General features: G+C 41.6%; 1 protein-coding gene across 1 annotated transcript in view; it reads left to right on the plus strand.

Annotated features, from left to right (window-relative positions):
• LOC129772754 (proteoglycan Cow) overlaps nt 1-20,982 on the plus strand; it is a 421,514-nt gene that overhangs the window by 356,230 nt on the left and 44,302 nt on the right. The window contains exon 6 of the mRNA XM_055776228.1: nt 3,010-3,164. Coding sequence (XP_055632203.1) covers nt 3,010-3,164 — 155 coding nt within the window. The remainder of the gene's footprint in view (nt 1-3,009; nt 3,165-20,982) is intronic.

Here is a 20,982-nt window from a genome sequence, read left to right on the forward strand (position 1 = left end):
ATATGGATCAGTAGGCTCAATCTGAAAATAATTGTATAATTTGTACATATTCATGCGGGTTTTCATTTTCAGTGTATGTTCAGTGAAAGAAGCTCGATTTTTGGTATTCTGCACGAAAGTCTTGCTCACATGCAACTTTTTAGCCACATCTCGAACTGAGGTGTTAGGTTTCCGTTCGAAGGCCCCAACCACGCGTTTGTGATCGTTCTCGTTGCTCTGGCGGTTTTTTTCAGATCTTCGCTTCCGATCAACAGTCAGGCGTTTTTAGTACCGGTTTATGATACCAGACACCGTGGAATTCCTAATTGGTAATTTTCAACAGTTAGTTTCGGGGATATTTTTTTATAATAGATAATATCGACATAAAAACAATAAAAAGCAAAAGGAAGTTACTAGAAATCCTTTTATATCATCTTTTTATGCCCCATCTAAAAAAGGCATTCATTCTTAGTTTACCAAGAAAACAGAGACAAAGAATATTAGAAATATTTATATTCCAGAACCTTTATCGTATGGTAATTATCTAAAAGGTCGTTCTACATTCTTCTCTTCAATAAAAGATTCGAAAAATACGCAACAACTGCATGAAATGTAGAAAATATGTTTGTTTCGAGCATGCAGTTATGCTATGTTCTGATTCTTACTCCAATGAAACAACAATCAATCAATCAATTAATACGTTTTTATGTTATTTTATAGCTCTTTATACTTCAATGAATTATATTCAGTTGCTTACTTTTAATTAATAACACTGAAAAATTCGAATTTCGTTCTTTGTGTTGGAGTATCAAAAATTACTCTATTTTGAGGAGGCTGAATTAGATGGCTTTTAAAACATAATAAAGACGAAGAAAACATATTTTTCGGAGTTTTTTATCCAATCATGCCCTCTTCTTCAAATAAATGCCAATAAAGCATGAAAAATACACAATGGCAACATTACAGAGAAGTTCAATTTTCGGTCTGTGACACCGTGCGCGAGTATACGTGTTATGATTTTGCACGCGAGTACATGAGGTTTAAAGATAACGTCGCAAAATTCGGGAACGAGGGTACTCAGAAAAGGTGGACTGAATCTGGTTCTTCTAATACACAAGTGCAGGTATAGAGATTTGGATAGCACTCGTTTCCCTAAGTCCTTCCCAAATTATTTAGATAATCCTCCATCATTTCATCATGTTATCAACACCCCACATGTACTCTGCAGATAAAAATGTATCAGCAGTTCTCCGTAGACCTGGACCTAGAACAGAGAGTTCAGTTTATGCTCAAATGACGTAGCTTAGAAGTTGGGCGAAGAATGGGCGAAAAGTTTAAACATTCTTAAAACTGCAGAACAGATTTCATTTATTTTTGAAAACAGATCTGAATGTGGTTTTAAAAAACTTTTGTTTAACATGTCCACGTGGATGTTATCTGAACTCCCACTCCCCTCACCGTGGACAAGCGTGGACATTTTCGTACCTCCTACCAAATGATTTGAAACGCTAGCATTAATTGATGAATATATTCGCCTTCAATAACAATACTTTTTCTATGCAGTGGATTATTATAAGAAAAGTAATACTTTTTTCCCCTCCTGATTATTGGATCTCTTTTGACATTTCTATTGGATTCTTCTTGACAACCAATTTGATACTATCCGCATGACCCAGATCCAGATTTGTCTAGTCCAAACTTTTCATGATTTGTTCAAATTTCTCCAAATTAATCGCAATAACATACCGTGAACTCTTTTGGCTAGCTTAAACTTTGGTAAGAGTTGATGAACATTTGGCAAATACTCAATTATATCCCAGATGAAACTAAACATTCGACAAAGTCCAATTATTTACACGAGTAAACTAAAATCTGGCATCTCTGCCTTGGTGTGCTTTTGCGAGACAACTTTAGAGCTATAATTTTTCATCTGATGTCTCCCATCCCATTTTCTGCGTCAGTGCTTCCTGGCGGGAAAACAAACTCCCAAAGTATGCCAGTAAGCTTGCGGTTCGGTATCCCTCGGCCAATCCATAGCACTTCTGAGGAGCATGTTTTTCCGCCTTCGGACAAAAAGTATGCTAATTGGAACTGAATTATAAATTCATACAACAGTACAGTAGGTCAGGAAAAGTAACCGAGAGAGGAAAATGACGACGGGATTGTAACATGATGCATGTTGACTTTTTCCCCGTTTGTGTACGAAACAGATTCTGTGCTGATTGTGTGCATTTACGGTATAAATTGGCATTCAGATTTCAATTAGCCTCAATTACGGAATTGCAATAAAAATTCACAGATTATTTCTTCATCATGTGATAATTCTGCTCACGTAACATTACTTCAATTTTCGGTTCGTCATTAAATTCTCCTTCCTCATGATGCGAATAATGTAAAATCTCCCAAATTGGCCAAAAAATCCCGCATCAACCAATCATTTATCAACACATTTTCTACCCACCCATCGATTATTACACACGCACTGAAGTAAATCATGCGGATTATTCCGTTCCGTTTCCCAATCTGGAAGCGGCAATGTGGAGCCCACGCATACCCACATTCACAATAGCAGCTAATTAGCATCTTAAGCTGAAGCCTCTGGCGCCAACTCGAGGATTACTTGTCCATTACCGGTTTGCCAGGCATCAGACGCCACTCTTATCTGCTGCGATTGCCGCCCAGAAGCGAATTGCCCGTGAAGTTCCATCTGATTGCGCAATTTTTCTTCCATCTGATCTGATCGATAAGCGGAGTCCGGAAGAGTCTCTCCTCCAGCTCCTCAGTTCCGTCCTGTGGGGGGGCACTAATGGTTTCGCTCGTTTAGTCTCAACCGCACTGCTCGGCTCATAAAAGAAGATTTTCTCCGCTCGTTGACACGTAAGGGCAGAGATCAGAAAAGTGTTCGATATCATCCAGCTGGTAAAACTTGTGCCCAGATTTCCCGGGCCCCCATCATCGCGATGAAAGCCAGCGCCAGAAGCACTTCATACTAATTACCGTTTGATCACCTCTCGTTTATTCTTGTTCCAGATGCCAGCTCGACAGACCTGAAGAAGCAGCAGCGGATGGCCGATCGAATGAACGCATTCAACGCCAAGTACCAGCGGACCATCGAAAGCAACGACATCAACGGAGGCGGAGCGGACGGAAGCGCGAGCTCTTCGAGGAGCAGCAGCAGCAGCAAGGTGAGTCAGAAGCTCACCTCGGTGAGTGGAAAATTATGTGTCAGGATATCGATTTTCTTAGCTTTTGCTTTCTTGTTAACATGCGTTACTGATGGTGAAGCTAATGAGCTTTCGGGGAGAATGAAGGGGACGGAAAGCAAGTGTCAGCCGAAATGACTAATTATTTCGAACTTTTTTCCTGGTATTGTTTCGACCAATTCGGAATAAGAGCGGGTATAACATTAGATGGATAGATTAATTTCCTTTCGCTGTAAATAGAACCATAACGGTATTCATTTTGTTTTGTGCGAAACGTGTCAGGCCTGAGGGTCATTCGAGTGTTTTCAGCCATAAAAAATAACTTTTAGAAAAGTCTTAATCTCCCTTCAATTTCTTTTATTTGGACTTGGAGCAGTCCCGCTGATTTTCCATGAAAATCAATGCTTATTTAAAAACAATGTGTCGTACCAAATATTGGGTTGAAAGTATGACTTATCGCAAGCCCCCATTTCTCGAGTAGAGCTTCTATTTTTGACGTAGAATAAAATAAAAATCTAAACACTGAACATGGAGGAAAAAATAAAAAAAATTCAGTAGTGACTCGAGCTTTTCTAATTAGAACGCGAAAACGTTTGCATCAATTGGTAGGAAATATTTCTACGCATCTATCGAAATGAATAATATTTTATTTTTCTTGAGATAAACAATTGAATGACTGTGAAGTGTCAAGTATTATCCAAACGCGCTAAGTGCCACGTTTCGATTGGTCCAATTTGTGCTCCTCAAGTGGTTCCGAATAAAAGGAGCAACCAGAGTGACAGCGGAATATAGTTTGAATACAAGCGAAACATTGAATCCTAAGCCCCTCCTCTAGTGATTCTACCGCCAGTCAAATAAAATAATTTTGGCAGTTGTTTTCCAAATGCATTAGAGGCGAATGATCTGGAAAGTTCAAAGCCTCTCAAAACAAACAACCAACCGAAAGCATCACCCGCTTCACAAATACAGTCTGTTCCATTCAGCTTCAGTGATGCCAGATGTTTTTTCAGTGTCTTCGAAAAACATCTGCAATTTATTCAAATGTTATCTGCAAACAAATATTTCAATTCTATAAACTATGATCCCGTGGCCGTGTGGTTAGCATCACAACTATCATGCCGGGGGTTCGGGTTCGATTCCCAATCTGGTCGGGGAGATTTTTCGTTGAAAGAAAGTTCTTCCGTCTTGCACTGTGGACACGCATAGTCCAGAGATTGCCACTCAGAATACACTCAAAGCATATTATTCGGCATAAAATCTCGGTTAATTAGTACTTAGATGCCCGTAATAATACGTTGAGAAGGCGAAGTTCCTCTAGGAACGTTAGCGCCATTGAAGAAGAAGAAGAAGAAGAAGAACTCGTGAAAGACAAAGCAGAATACGAAAAGTGTATAATCCGTGCGAAGGTAGGCTGATACCTAGAATAAACGCGAGATATTATTTCCTTCTGTGTTATTCTTTAAAAAAGTCCTTATTTTTTTTTCTTGATTATTAAAGAGATTTTCAGCCGAGGACTGGTTCATCTCTGCAGTCCTTATATATTGGGAGTACAAATAAGTTTCCAGCCTTTTTTTTCAATTCAACGTTTTACTATAAAAAGAAAAGAAGTCACATATCATTCAATGTACTGTCCATCGCTAGCTACAACCTTCTCCCATATTTCTGGGAGCATACAAATTCCACGCTGAAAGAAGGAATGGTCTTTTGAGGCAATCCAGTCATCGACCCATTTTTTGGTATCATCATAGGAGAAAAATCGCTTCTTAACCAGGCCATGAATCATCGACCGGAACAAATAGTAATCGGAGGGAGCGATGTCTGGTGAATACGGTGAGTGGGATAAAATTTCCCAGTTTATGTTCTCCAGGTAGTTATTGACACCAATTACAACTTGGGGCCTAGCGTTGTCATGTTGCAGAATCACTTTGTCGTGTATATCAGCGTGTTGCGACCTCTTGTCTTTCAGGGCTCGGCTCAAACGCATCAATTGTTGTCGGTAACGCTCTCCTGTGATAGTTTCATTTGGTTTGAGTAGTTCATTATAAATGACTCCGAGTTGAACACACCAGGTACACAGCATAAGCTTGGAACCATGAATATTCGGTTTTGCGGTTGATGTTGATGGCTAGTCGGGCTTAACCCAAGCTTTTTTACGCTCAGGATTGTCGTACCGTATCCACTTTTCGTCAACAGTCCCGATTCGGTACAGGAAACTTTTTCTTTTCTGTCGCTGAAGCAGTTGTTCCCAGGTGAAATTGCTTATTGTGTTACTCCCAAAATTTCTGCATGTTCTTTTGCGCCAGTTTTTTTTATATGGCTGAGGTCTGGAAGGATCCCCCATCGACGCCATTGAATATTCCCAATACCGATCCTCCTCCTGAAGAGCAGGAAGATGAAGCAGAAATTGAGGAAGAAACTTCTGTATATGAAGTTGGAAGTTCCGAAGATGAGGACATTGACGAAAAACAGGATTTTCGTCCAAAAGAATACCCTGAAGGCTCCAAAGGCCCTTTCATTGTATACTTTAGACGAAAATCTAAACCTCTCAATGTCATTCGTATCTCGAAAGAACTTACTCAGAAGTTTTCCGAAGTTACCGAGATTACACGGATGGGGCCAGACAAACTACGAGCTGTCGTCTCAAGCAGGACCCAAGCGAATGAAATCACGCGCTGCGTCCTCTTTGCGATTGAGTATCGCGTATACGTGCCCTGTTGCAACGTCGAAATAGACGGCGTAATAATCGAAAAGGGTTTGACTCGAAAAGAGATTATCGATGGTGTCGGTCGCTTCAAGAACTCTTCACTAAAAACTGTGAAGATTCTTGCATGCGATCGACTGAAATCTGTGTCACAAAAAAATGACAATATGGTTCTCAATCGGACAAACTCTTTTCGTGTGACTTTTGAGGGTTCCGCCCTTCCAAACTACGTTGCAATAGGTGCACTTCGTTTACCTGTTCGGTTGTTTGTACCCCGGGTAATGAAATGCAACAAATGTATGCAACTCGGTCACACGGCCGCCTATTGTTGCAATAAAACACGTTGCGCAGATTGTGGAGACAGCCATGATGAGAATCCTTGCGCGAAAGAGCACAAGTGTCTTCATTGCGGCGGGACTCCTCATGATATTATTCAATGCCTGGTGTACAAACAACGAGGGGAAAAAATCAAGCGTTCCTTAAAGGAACGTTCCAAGCGGACTTATGCAGAAATGCTTAAGAGTTCCGTTCCAACGACTCAGGACAATCCCTACTCCATTCTGCAGAACGACGAGACTGTTGCTGACGCTCCCAATGCAGGAAGTTCCGGTACATCGCAGGGTGCCGTCAGGAAAAGAAAAATTACTTCTTTTCTATCACTCCCCAGAAAGAATACCGAAACTTCCCAAGTGGGAATGAAAACTCGAATCGAACGTGCTGAGAATAGACCGAAGCAAGTACCTCCTGGTTTAAGCGGTTCTTCTACGCACCAGGGGTCCTCAGCACTGCCCGGAGCAGCACCCACCCCGTCTGTTCCATTTTCGCGGTCGAGGCAACAGCCACAATCTGGTTTGCTTGCGCTTTCTGACCTGGTGGACAACATTTTAAATGCTTTAAATATAAAGGACCCTCTTAAAAGCATAGTATTATGTTTGCTTCCGATTGTGAGAACATTTTTGAAAGAAAAATGTGGTTTTTTAGCAGCGTTCATTTCCCTCGATGCCTGATTCAGTGCAAGAGGTCAAGGATTTGACCACTGTAATACAGTGGAATTGCAGAAACATCATCCCTAAACTAGATCAATTTAAATTTTTAGTTCATAGTTCTAACTGTGATGTATTTTCCCTCTGTGAAACATGGCTTTCTTCAGCCGACGAGCTGAATTTTCACGATTTCAACATTATTCGCCTCGATCGAAATGACTCGTTTGATGGCGTACTATTGGGGATCACAAAAAAGGTCACTCCTCCTATAGAGTCACTCTCCCGTCGATGACAGGTATTGAAGTTGTCGCTTGCCAGACACAAATCAATGGCAAAGACTTCTGCATTGCCTCGATATATATTCCTCCAAGAACCATGGTCGGCCGCCATCAGTTTTTTGATATCATCGAGGCATTGCCAGAGCCGCGGCTAATCTTAGGTGACCTCAACTCCCATGGAACAGCATGGGGGTCACACTACGATGACAGCCGTGCCACGTTGATTTATGATCTGTGCGACAACTTCAACATGACAGTTTTAAATACAGGGAAAGCAACTAGGATAGCCAACCCTCCTGCACGGGCAAGTATGCTAGACATATCACTCTGCTCTTCTTCGTTATCCCTGGATTGCACGTGGAAGGTAATTCAAGATCCCCACGGTAGTGATCACCTGCCAATAATTTTATCGATCGCCAATGAATCAGGTTCTCGTGAGTCAGTCGATATTGCGTATGACCTCACGAAAATATTGACTGGAGAAAATTTGCAGAAGTAATATATGAAGCACTTGTTTCAATGCATGAACTGCCTCCACTCGAAGAGTATAACTTTATATCGAGTTTGATTTACGAAAGCGCACTTCAAGCTCAAAAGAAACGTGTTCCTGCTACCTCTTTCCGACGTCGTCCTCCATCACTTTGGTGGGACAAGGAGTGTTCAAAGGTCTACCTTGAAAAGTCATCCGCTTTCAAAAAATTCAGGAAAAATGGATTAGTGGAATGGTTTCGAAAGTATCAAGCTCTAGAAGCCAAACTAAAAGGTCTGATTAAAGCAAAAAAGCGTGGATATTGGCGGAAGTTCGTCAATGGTTTGTCAAGGGAGAGAGCTATGAGCACTCTTTGGAATACGGCTAGGAGAATGCGTGGCTAGAACCATACAAATGAAAGTGAGGAATACTCTGACCGTTGGATTTTCAAATTTGCAAGAAAGGTTTGTCCCGATTCTGTTCCTGCACAATGCGTCGTACGCGATATTCCGCTCCAATGCGATTATGAGAATTTTTCGATGGTAGAATTCTCAATTGCCCTCCTCTCATGTAACAATTCAGCTCCGGGGTCGGACAAGATTAAATTCAACTTGTTGAAGAATCTTCCCGACTTGGCGAAACAGCGTTTGCTGAACTTGTTCAACAAGTTTCTGGAGCTGAATATAGTCCCACATGACTGGAGACAAGTGAGAGTGATAGCCATACGAAAACCCAACAAGCCGGCTTGCGATCACAATTCGTATAGGCCGATTGCAATGTTATCCTGTATTCGTAAATTGTTAGAGAAAATGATTCTACTTCATTTGGACAAGTGGGTTGAAACGAACAATTTGCTGTCAAATACGCAGTTTGGCTTCCGCCGAGGTAAAGGGACGAACGATTGTCTCGCGCTGCTATCTTCTGAAATCCAAATCGCATTTGCTCGGAAAGAACAAATGGCTTCCGTTTTTCTCGATATCAAAGGGGCATTTGATTCAGTTTCCATGGAAATTCTCTCAGAGAAACTTCATAATCGTGGACTTTCGCCAATTCTGAATAATTTCCTGTACAATTTACTCTCAGAAAAGCACATGTTTTTCAATCATGGCAGCTTGAAATTTTCTCGATACAGTTTTTTGGGCCTACCACAAGGCTCCTGCCTAAGCCCCCTCTTGTATAGTTTTTACGTCAATGATATGGATGATTGTCTAACTAGAAACTGCACGCTGAGACAACTTGCAGACGATGGAGTTATTTCCATCACGGGTACTAATCCCGCCGTTCTGCAAAAACCCTTGCAAGATACCCTGAACAACCTGTTCACGTGGGCTCTCAAGCTGAGTATCGAATTATCTACGAAGAAAACCGAAATGGTCGTTTTTTTCTAGGAAGCACGAACCCTCCCAATTCCAGCTTCACCTATCCGGCAAAGCGATCAGACACTCGATGTTTTTCAAATACCTTGGAGTATATTTTGACTCTAAATGTACCTGGGGAATACACATTGCGTATTTGAAACAGAAATGCCAGCAAAGAATCAATTTTCTCCAAACAATAACTGGAACATGGTGGGGCGCCCATCCAGGAGACCTCATTCAGTTGTACAAAACAACGATATTATCAGCGTTAGAATATGGCAGTTTTTGCTTCCGATCAGCTGCCAGGATTCATATTCTCAAGCTGGAGAGAATACAATATCGTTGCTTGCGTATAGCCATGGGGTGTTTGCATTCGACACATACGATGAGTCTCGAAGTCTTGGCAGGAGTACCCCCGCTTACTCTTCGGTTCACAGAATTATCCTACAGATTTCTCATCCGTTGCAAGATCATGAATCCATTGGTGATTGATAACTTCGAAAATCTACTCCAACTCCAACAAGTTTTATGTCTTTATACCATGAGTACCTTACCCATGAAGTGCACTCTTCACCGGGCATCTCCAACCAAGTTTGCTTCCCATACTTTTGCAATTCCTCTGTCATTTTTGATCTGTCCATGCGACAAAAAATCCATGGAATCCCAGATCATCTACGCTCAGATTCTATTCCGTCGATATTTTCGGCAGAATATGGGGGCATAGTTAGATCTGATAAAATGTTCTTTACTGACGGTTCATTCATAAACGGGTCCACTGGCTTCGGCATCTTCAATGAAAATTCCAGTGCCTCTTTCAAACTCAAAGATCCTTGTTCCGTGTATATCTCAGAAATGGGTGCGATATACTATGCTCTAGGGATCATTGAAATACTGCCCATCGACCATTATTTTATTTTTTCAGACAGTCTCATCTCAATAGAGGCAATCCGCTCAATGAAAGTTGATAAACGCTCATCTTATTTCCTAACAAGAATAAGACATCTATTGAGTGTTTTGGTCGAAAAATTATTCAAGATTACCTTAGCATGGGTTCCCTCTCATTGCTCGATTCCGGGGAATGAGAAAGCGGACTCGCTAGCTAAGGTGGGCGCTTCAGAAGGCACACTGTTTGAAAGGCAAATTGCTTATAACGAATTTTTTCACATTCCTCGTCAGGACACACTCGTAAGTTAGCAGTGCATGTGGAGTGAGGATGAGTTCGGTCGCTGGTTACACACGATTATCCCTAAGGTTTCGACGAAAGCTTGGTTTAAGGGATTGAATGTAGGTCGTGATTTCATTCGCGTGATATCTCGGCTTATGTCCAATCACTACAACCTAAACGCGCGTCTCTATCGCATTGGGCTCGCAGCAAACAATCTTTGTGATTGTGGCGATGGCTACCACGACATCGAGGTTCCATGCTGCTCGCTCTCAGCTCTCTAGAGCACTGAGAGCAAAAGGCAAACAATCGGATATCTCCATACGAGCCTTAATAAAAATATATATTTTGGATAAAAAAAAATCAGGTTCAGTGATCCTATGCGCAACCGGTTACAGTTCATCCCCTCAGTAGCTGCCGCTAGTTCTGTCTCAGTCAGCATTTGAATAGAAGTAATTCACAAAAGAAGCGATCCAAATGTTGACAAAAATATGTTAGGTGGCCTTTGGTGAGATAAAAAATCGATGTATACTGAAAAATAAATCTACAAAAAATATCGAAAGCAAAACAATCGATTTTCTCGATTCTCATAAACAGGAAGTGGGTTATATCTGTGGTATAACCACAAGGGTGACGTAGGACTATCGTTGATTTATCGATCATATGTTTTAATTGCATCTGAATCAATTCTGAATGAATGAATAAATGAATATTTGGGGGACTTCGAAAACGAGAACGTTACGTTGAAGGCACAATATTCAGCAAAATAAGCAATCACACGAAAGTTCTATAATACATAATACATTGTTTGTATTGTGATATGATTTGTATTCCATTTCCAATAGACAAAATATCCGTTGCATCAAATCAGGCTACATAATTTTTGCGTTCGCTCATCCTTTCTTACAACATCCATTTCTCGTTTGAGAAATTGTTGAGTAAACAGTGCGCGTAGAGCGGGAATTCCTTCTTAAGATTCATTGCACCTCTAATAAATTGCCGGAAGACGTGGTCTTACGTTGATTGCACTTGATTGAAAAATCACAAAACCAAATGTATTTGGTTGCAGTATTAACGGGTGTTAAATAAAAAATGAGATTTTTTTTCTTTCTCCAAGAAAATTGCTCTTTGGGCTCACTAGAAACAGTAGGCGTGTTTGGTTTTGCTAGTTTGAATTTAGTCAAAGCAAAGATGGCGTCGAAACAGCACGTGCTCCGCGAACGCATTGTACGGTTCTACGAAACGCATTTCCAGCAAGGAAAAAAGTTCACGGTGGCACATTTTAAGGAACAAAATGTACCTGTCAGTACGGTATATCGTATCCTGGGTTCCCTAAACATAGAGCGGAAGGTCGGAAGTGGTCGTCTGGTGACGATAATGACGAAGCAGAGGAAGACATCGTTAAAGAAGCTGTTTGACAACAAGGAAGCAACCAGCCTGCGTGACGCCGGTCGGAAATATGGCTGCTCCCACGTATTGATCCATCGGACCCTCAAGATGGAAGTAATCGTCTGCAGGAAGAAGACGAGGTCGCCGGAGTACACGGAGGAGCAGATTGAGACGGTTAAATCACAGTGTCGCTGGATGACCAAAAAATACCGCGGGATGTCTTTCGTTCTGGACGACGAAAGCTATTTTCCGCTGTCCAAAACGCATATTCCAGGAAATGATAATTACTACTCCAGCGACAAATCATCCACACCGCCTTAAGTGAAATACAAGTTTGAATAAAAGGTTATGTTGTACATCGCCATTTCCGACCGGGGCATTTCAAAGCCTTGGTTTAAGCCGGGCGGTCTGGCAATCAACCAACAAATCTATCGAGAAGAGTGCCTCGATAAAATCCTGCTGCCGTTCCTGAACGAGCATCACGCGGATGGGAAGTACGTCTTCTGGCCGGACAAAGCGTCTTCCCATTACGCCAAGAAGACGCTGGCGTATCTTGAGGAGAAAAAGATACCGTTCGTGCCGAAAGATCGTAACCCAACAAACTTGCCCCAGTGCCGCCCAATAGAGAATTTCTTTGGCTCACTCAGTGCCCTGGTGTATAAAAACAATTGGAGGGCCAAGGACACGAAGCAACTGACTACAAGAATCCGGAATTGTATCCGGAAAATGGACGTAAGTGCCTTACAACGTTCTTGTGAGAGCATCGCGACAAAGTTGCGTCGAACAGCAGACCACGGCCCTTACTCAAACATTCACTGACATTTTTTTGAAGAAAATACATTATGTTATTAATAAAAAATACTGAATTCGATGAAAAAAAAATTATTTTTATATGTGATTGAAAAAATTCTCATTTTTTATTTAACACGAAGTTAGCTTCCCCACAATAGCGACAACGTGCTCGAATCGCTGTTCAATTATAACTGAGTGGATTTCCGAGCGGCGCTCGCTTATATACCGATTGGTGATTTCAATAGCCTGTTTTGAAAGCAATTTTTAGGCTATTTAAACAAGTTTTTGGATGATAAAGTAACAAGTATATAACGCGTAGATATTTTATCTCTCGAATGAAGTGTTTATCATACCATTTCGTTCGGTTGTTTAGGAGCTATTAACGCTCAAAATCTCGGTCTCCGGCGTAACGCTTTCGTTTTCGAAACTTTGATTTTACACCCCGGTATAGAAATGAAAGACGTAGTCCTACGTCAACAAAAATCGGAATGCAAAAGTTCGATCTTCTAAGAATCGATCCGAGATCGCCCAATCCTAGGTCCCACAAATATCCTTGAGTCAGAATTACACGAACGGATCACAATATCGCATTCTGTAATCCGTTCGACTCAAGTCCAATCGAGTTGTGCAAATGTGCTATACAATTCGACACAGATGTCATTGAACTTCGTGTTCCATTTCTGTGAAGGGAAAATGTATTTTCGGATACATTTATAGAGAAATAGTTAAGTTAGGGTTGGGACTAAGTATGCCCCATTTGTATTCTTGTTTTTTTTTTTTGACGTAGGACTACGTCTAACCGGAAGATATAGGGGGTGAAATGAAAATCTAGGCACTGAACAAGTAGGAAAAAATGCAAGATTTGGAACGCTTATAACTCGAGCAGTTCTCAATAGATCGCAAAGGTTTTTGCATCAATTGATAGGAAATATATCTACGCATCTATCATAACGAATAACATTTCATTTTTCTTGAGATAAACAATTGAATAATTGTGAAATATCAAGCATTGTCCAAATGCACTATGTGCCCATTTTTGATTGGTCCATTTTGTGCTCCTCAAATCGTATCGACCGAAACGGGCAACCAGAGCAGCAGCGAAATGCAACGAAGAACGATTGGAAAGGAAAAAGAAAAAATATGAACGAAACATTGGTCGCAGTCTCACACATGCGTAATTCTCGAGCCAGCCATTCAGCTTAAAAATCCCCGCTCCGCTGTCGTAACGATCATTCTCATTCAAACCGTACACCACATTGTTTCGCATCACATCACATCAACAAACAAAAAATCCCGCTCGAACAGTGTTGGTCTCCAGTTCCCCGTAGGTGTATCCGCCAATTGCTCCGCAAGGGTAGCTAGGTCAAGCGCGTTAGTACCAGTGCACCAGTCCACCTAGCCGCCGTTATATAGTTTCGGCCGCCGAAGTGATCGAGTTGGCTGGCAAAGCTGCTCGCGACGATAAGAAAACCCGCATTCAGAACAGAACACATTCGGTTCGGTGGACATCAAGACAACAACGGGCAGTTGCAGCGAGTGGCAAACGCAATCGCAAAACAGCAGCAGGTAGCAGAAGAAAAAAGTTTGTTCTTTATACAAACTGCTTTGGTGGCAAATCCAGAACAAGACAGCATCGAGGCGTTCGAAAAGGTTTTTTTTCAAAACCACGAGTACTAAGTTTTCTAAATTGGAACCATTCCATAAAACACGGCGCTTATCAGGGCCATTAAACCTTTCAAAAAAGAGTTTACGAAATACAGTTTAATGCATTCTAAAATATTATCCAAAATAATAATAAAACATAAATTGATTTTTTCATAATTTGTTGCCAGGATATGATGAGTATGAGAATTTGGCAGTTGTGCTGAGCTTATTGATGGTTAGGGACTTTCTCGATTATTCAATTTTCACCAATTAAATTGCTTCCAGATTGAAAGTACAGTAATTTACATTTGGTTCGACATTTAGCTAATTGGACGGACCTGTAATGTGACATATTTAGTTGGACATTTTTGTAAACATAGAGTTGGGGGCCAAATTATGACCCAACATGTCCCAAGCTGGATGGGAATTAAATGTGATTTACAGTACAACATGTCCCAAGCTGGATGGGAAGAAATTTTCCAACTGTGAATCCTGTGGCGAGTGGCAAACGAAATCGCTAAACAGGTTTAGCCGAACAAGATGAGGATATCAAGTGATAACAAAACAATAAACTCTTTAGATTAATAAACTCTTTAGATTAATAAACTCTTTAGATTTTGTGGTCCTGAAAAGGACCCTTTTTGGGTTTGCTTCCGAATCTTTATTTGGTGCTAGTATACTTCTTCACCGCTTTGGTACCTTCGGAAACCGCATGCAAGTTCACCGGGCAGCAATAGACTGATTGTGATCTGAATTACCCACGCCGTAATGGTTAACCGCTTATTGTAGTGGGTCAGACGCGAGGCTTCCGCTACGATACGCTCAAAGATGCATTGACGAAGGCCATGACGCTCATCGCCTTCGATGAGAAACCGATGTCGGAATGATCCTAATTCAGCACCTTATGATGTAGATATCATATGATTCCTTCTCCTTCTTCTTGTCGGTTTCCGAGATATTCTTCTGCGCCGTGCCGAACTTTTTGGCGGCTTTTCCACTATTCCACTAGTCTTCGGTGCCTTCGTGTTTGTTAGAAACAACTGCATGTGAATCCAAGGAGCGAACAAATCGTAATGAATATATTTTTTTTGCCATCGCTGCCTTTTAACGCTCATTCGTTCGTCTCGTTGGACTCGCCCCTTTGGCTGAGTCTGCTGATTTGTCTCTATCCTGTGAGCGTGTACCGCTAGAGTACAAAACGCGCGGACCCGCTGAAAAATATATCATTCTCTTTCAAACCGTAAATCAGTGTGGTTGTATGGCATCGTTTCACGTCGCATCGCATAACATCAACAAAGCAACACAAGCAGCAACGTGGACGTGTGGACGTGACAAAGGAGGACAAGTTAAGGGAAAGGCAAAGTCCCACTTGAATCGTGCAGGTTTGCAGTTCCCTGTTGGTCGCATTCACTGACTGCTCCGCAAGGGTAACTAGGCCGAACGGATTGGTGCCGGAGCACCAGTATACCTAACAGCGGTTATAGAGTTTCGGCCGCCGGAGTGCTCGAGTTGACTTGCAAAGCTGCTCACGACAATAAGAAAACCCGCCTACAGAACATACCACATTCGGTTCGGTGGCAACAACTAGTTCCAGCGAGTGACAAACGCAATCGCAAAACGGCAGCAGGTAGAAGAAGGAAAAAGTTTGTTTATACAGACTGCTTTGGTGGCAAAACCAGCCACCGTAAAACACGGCGCTTTTCAGGGCCATTGACCCTTTCAAAGAAGAGTTATTAAAAGTTATTCACAATACCAATGCATTCTAAAGTGACATAATATGACATATAATATGAACTGAATTATTTTGTTTATGCTTGTTTTTGAGCTTATTGGTGGTTAGGGTCTTTTAAATTGAAAATTCAGTTTTCACAAACCCATACATGGTTTCTGAATTAAAAGGGGCTTCAAATTACAACACATTGTATGCAGGATGGCATTAGCGAATTTTCTCAATAGCAAGAACTGCTTTCTTTGGTTGATAACTGATGTTGAAAATTGACTGACGTTACATCTGCATTGTATAGAAAAATGACTAAGGAGCAACATGTTGAGCTATGTATTTCCTGCTGCTCTGTTCTTATTTTAAAGGACTTTAATCCGAAGGTCATCCGTCCCTGTATTTACTGTTGGTTTTTCAGAACGCTTATAGCTCCTTTATTTCTCGACAGATCGTAGAGTTTCTCTCCAAAACCTCAGTTCTTTTTCATTTTTATTCACTTTGTTTGCGGAGACTACAAATCTTACAATTCATTCGTCTCCGAAACCACAGTTTAAGGTACGGTAATGTGCTCAATAGTGAAATATATGATAGTGAATGAGCTGATGACTACCTATGCATTCCCTATCACAGCCATCATTTTGATTGTACGATATATGTATACGCCAAAAGATGCCCGGCGTTGAACATTTAATAAGAACAAAGCCTTCAGAAAAAACAATATATTTAAAATATATATTTGGAAAAAACTGTCCCCTTTGTATAGTCCTACGTCACTCCGGTTATGTCCCCGACATTACCCACCCGTCTTTTTTTTTTATTAAATCGTTTATTTTACAGGCTCAGTTACATAAGATTAAAGGAGCCAAACTCCTATCTGTATTGTTACAAGTATATATAATCATGTTTCATTAATTCTAGTGTTAATGAAGTAGAGAACCGATTACTCGCGGTTTGCTCGAGTTTAGAAGGGTGACATTTTTTTCAGGAAAAGGAAGGGATATAAGGATATGTTGACAATGTTCACACTCACATTCGCACTCACATTCATCATACTCAATTCTTAAGCCTATCTTATATCTAATATGTATTTACATTTCACCTTATTCTATTGTTAGTAAGAAGGGATTTAATTTCTCGCGAAGGAAAAGGAAAAGGAAAATATAAGAATATAAGGACAATCACACACGAAGATCGATAACTTTTAAGAAGACTTATATTTGGGACATGTAATCAAGGTCTAACCGAGCCAACACATCTCTCACCGGCACATTGGGCTGTCTTCCTCTGGCCCGAAGAGAGTTTTCTAAATTCGATCTGGCAACAAGATACACCTCGCACGACCAAACAACGTGTTCGATGTCGTGGTAACCTTGGCCACAAGCACAGATATTGCCATCGGCAAGATTAAAACGAAAGAGTAGCGCGTCTAACGAACAGTGATTGGACATGAGTCGAGAGAAGGTGCGAATAAAGTCCCGACTCAAGTCCAGACTTTTGAACCATGGTTTGAGGCTAACCTTAGGGATAATCGAGTGAAGCCACCGACCCAATTCATCTTCGTTCCACTTACGTTGCCAGTTAACGATGGTATTTTTACGGACTAAAGAATAAAATTCATTGAAGGCGATTTGACGCTGATAAATATCGCCTTCAATTGCACCTACCTTTGCCAATGAGTCAGCCCTCTCATTACCCGGAATTGAGCAATGTGAGGGGACCCAGACAAAGGTAATGACATAACAGCGTCTGGTTAAAGCACTCAAAATTTCTCGTATTCTCTCAAGGAAGTACGGCGAGTGCTTTTCCGGCCTCACTGAACGGATAGCTTCGACAGAGCTAAGACTATCCGTTACAATGTAATAGTGTTCAACAGGTCGTGAGGCGACGCTGTCCAGCGCCCAGTGTATTGCTGCCAATTCAGCAATATACACTGAGCAAGGATTCTGAAGACTATGGGAGGTGCTAAAAAATTCGTTGAACACTCCAAATCCTGTGGACTCATTCATAGAGGACCCATCAGTAAAGTACATATTATCACAATTGACACGCCCATACTTTGCATTAAAGATCGTAGGAACGATCCCCGATCGATGATAATCTGGAATTCCATGGATTTTCTCCTTCATGAACAGATCAAAATGTACAGAGGAATTGATGTAGTCAGGAAAACAAACACGGTTGGGAATATTATTCTTGTTTTCGTACGAATCAAATCCACCCATTCGAACTTTCGAAAATTGAACAATTCGAATGAAACGCATATTCTAGTTTTCGTACGAATGCGTTGTTTCATCTGCCTACCGAACGTCACTTTTTTCTTGCGAATCCGGTTCGTTTATTGAATTGCTGCAATATTCATATTATTGATATCGTTTTTCGCTATACAATTGCATGTTGCTGCAACCCGGAAGACACTCGCTTAAGTTGTTCGTCACCCCATTAATACAGCAGCCAACCGCTAGCAATTGGACTTATCTTTAACAGGGCGTGCGTTACCTGAACTGCACAGCAGTTATATATCAATAATAGACACCATCTTCAATTTGAGGTATTGCTTTTGCTGTTTTCCAGTTCAGTTAGCGAGTGAAATTCGATAATTGGTTTGATTAACGAACGGTTATTGTATGGGTGACACTTTCATCGTTACAAATAAAATTTGTCAAAAACGAGCAAATATTCAGTTATTGATTCAATGGTATGGGTATGGAGACGGGGACTTCCACACTGTCGCCACAGGCAAGTACACGTCCGATGTTCGAACGCAATTGATTTTTGTACCTGATACTCCATACGATTCCAGCGAACCGACGCCGTCTATTGATCCATCCTCATCATCAGTTTGGATACCGAGAAGCATCCCCGAATCGACCGACCATCCTTTCTCGGTTTATTACCAGAACGTCAGAGGTTTGCGTACTAAAATTGTTCAATTACGATTACTGCTTCTCAGCTGCGATTACGACGTGCTTGTTCTCACGGAAACGTGGTTGCGATCCGATATTGATAACGCCGAAATTACATCTGCATACACGCTTTCCCGATGCGACCGTAGTAGTCTAACCAGCAATTTTTCTATGGGAGGCGGGGTGCTGATAGCGGTGAAAAAGCACCTGAAATATGAGCATGTTCCACTTCCGAATTGCGAATAGCTTGAACAAATCGCAGTTCGTGTGAAAACCACACATCGCTCAATGTATATTGTGGCCATCTATCTCCCACCGTGCTCTAGTCCAGACTTATATCTCGCACACGCATACGCAGTGCAACACATAGCGGATCGTTCTTTTGGGACTGACATCGTCATATCGGTAGGCGACTTTAACCTTCCTCATCTCCGGTGGCTTTTCGACGATGTCATAAATGGTTACATTCCATCGAACGTTTCATCCGAGGCCGAGCAGTCTCTTATAGAAAGCATGTTTACTACTGGCTTCCAACAAATCTGCAATCTCGTGAACACGAATAATAGACTTCTGGATTTAGTATTTGTTAATAGGCCAGATGAACTAGACCTCATAGCACCGCCTATTCCAATTTTACCTGTGGACAATCATCACCCTCCTTTTATTTTAATACTTGACGAAAACGTGGACGATTCAACACCTGACGACTGCAATGAAAATGTGTCATTCAATTTTCAAGCTTGTGATTTTGACCGTTTGAACAACATACTCACCAACATCGAATGGAGCGCTTTAATGAGTGACAGAACCGTGGACGAATCACTTTCGACTTTTTACGATAAGTTGTATCAAGTTTTCATTCAACATGTTCCTCGAAAAAGACGCGCATTTACCTCGGTTATTGGCAAACCATGGTGGACTCCTGAGCTGCGGCACCTACGCAATAAACTTAGGAAAGTACGTAAAAGGTACTTCCGGACGAGAATTGAGAGAGAACGCAACAAACTTCGCGAAGTGGAATCAAATTACAGAGCACTTCTTCTGTCCACCTACGAAAATTATATATCTAGGATTCAGTCGAATGTAAAAAGTGATCCTTCGCTCTTCTGGGACTATGTGAAGAAACGAAGATCATTCACTCGTATTCCATACCATGTTAAATATGGAGAATCTCATGCAAGCTCAAATGCAGAAGCAGCGGAACTTTTTGCTGCATTCTTTGAGAGTGTGTTCAGCAAAGTGTCGCCCGTTAATCGTCGCAATTGCTTTGCTAACATTCCATCGTATGACATCGCATTCCCGGTTTTGCAATTCACCATTGAAGATGTGAGGAAATGTTTTGAAGAACTTGACACCAAGAAAATATCGAGTACCGATGGAATACCTCCCTTGCTTCTTAAAAACTGCTCTTCCACCTTGGCGACGCCCATCGCATTTATACTCAACCGTTCACTGCGCGACCGAACGTTTCCGGCTGCATGGAAACGCGCCTCTATTGTTCCGATCCATAAATCCGGAAACTGCATTTATGTCAGCAACTACCGTGGCATATCAATACTGAGCTGTCTGAGCAAGGTCTTCGAAGAGCTAGTGCACAAGGCTTTGTACAACGTGTCAGCTCCAATCATCTCTGATACCCAGCATGGCTTCATGAAACTTCGGTCTACTACAACTAATCTGATGTGTTACGTCACCGCTGTATCCCGTGAAATAGAACTCACGCGGCAAGTAGACTCGGTGTACATCGATTTTGCGAAGGCTTTCGACACTGTTCCGCATATCCTTATAATCAGCAAGATGAAACACATGGGATTTCCCGATTGGTTTATGGAGTGGCTGTGGTCATACTTATCGGATCGTTCCGCTTATGTCGTGGTTAATTCATCACAATCTAGACCATTCAATATTTCATCTAGCGTACCCCAGGGTAGTGTTCTCGGCCCGCTGATTTTCAATCTCTTCATAAATGATTTGTCTTCACTGCTCTCTTCGTCTAAGCTATCTTTGCCGACGATCTCAAATTTTATCGGAGTATTACCTCGCCTCTGGATCATGCCGCCCTGCAAGACGACATAAACACTGTGCTGACATGGTGTCGCGATAACGGTATGCGGGTAAACAATAAGAAATGCAAGATTATCACCTTCTGTCGACGTTATAACCCTGCCTACCACGAGTATTCCATGGAAGGAAAATCGCTTGATCGAGTCAAATCCATCTGCGATCTAGGAGTGACCATCGACGCTAAACTCAGGTTCAACGAACACATAGAAATCACGGCCACCAAAGCTTTCTCTGTTCTTGGATTTATCCGTCGACACGCTTCCGATTTCACCGATGTTCACGCATTGAAGGCGATATACTATTCTCTGGTGCGCAGTATCCTGGAGTATGCTGCTCC

The sequence above is a fragment of the Toxorhynchites rutilus genome, chromosome 1 (genome assembly GCF_029784135.1).
Source record: "Toxorhynchites rutilus septentrionalis strain SRP chromosome 1, ASM2978413v1, whole genome shotgun sequence".
NCBI lineage: Eukaryota > Metazoa > Arthropoda > Insecta > Diptera > Culicidae > Toxorhynchites > Toxorhynchites rutilus.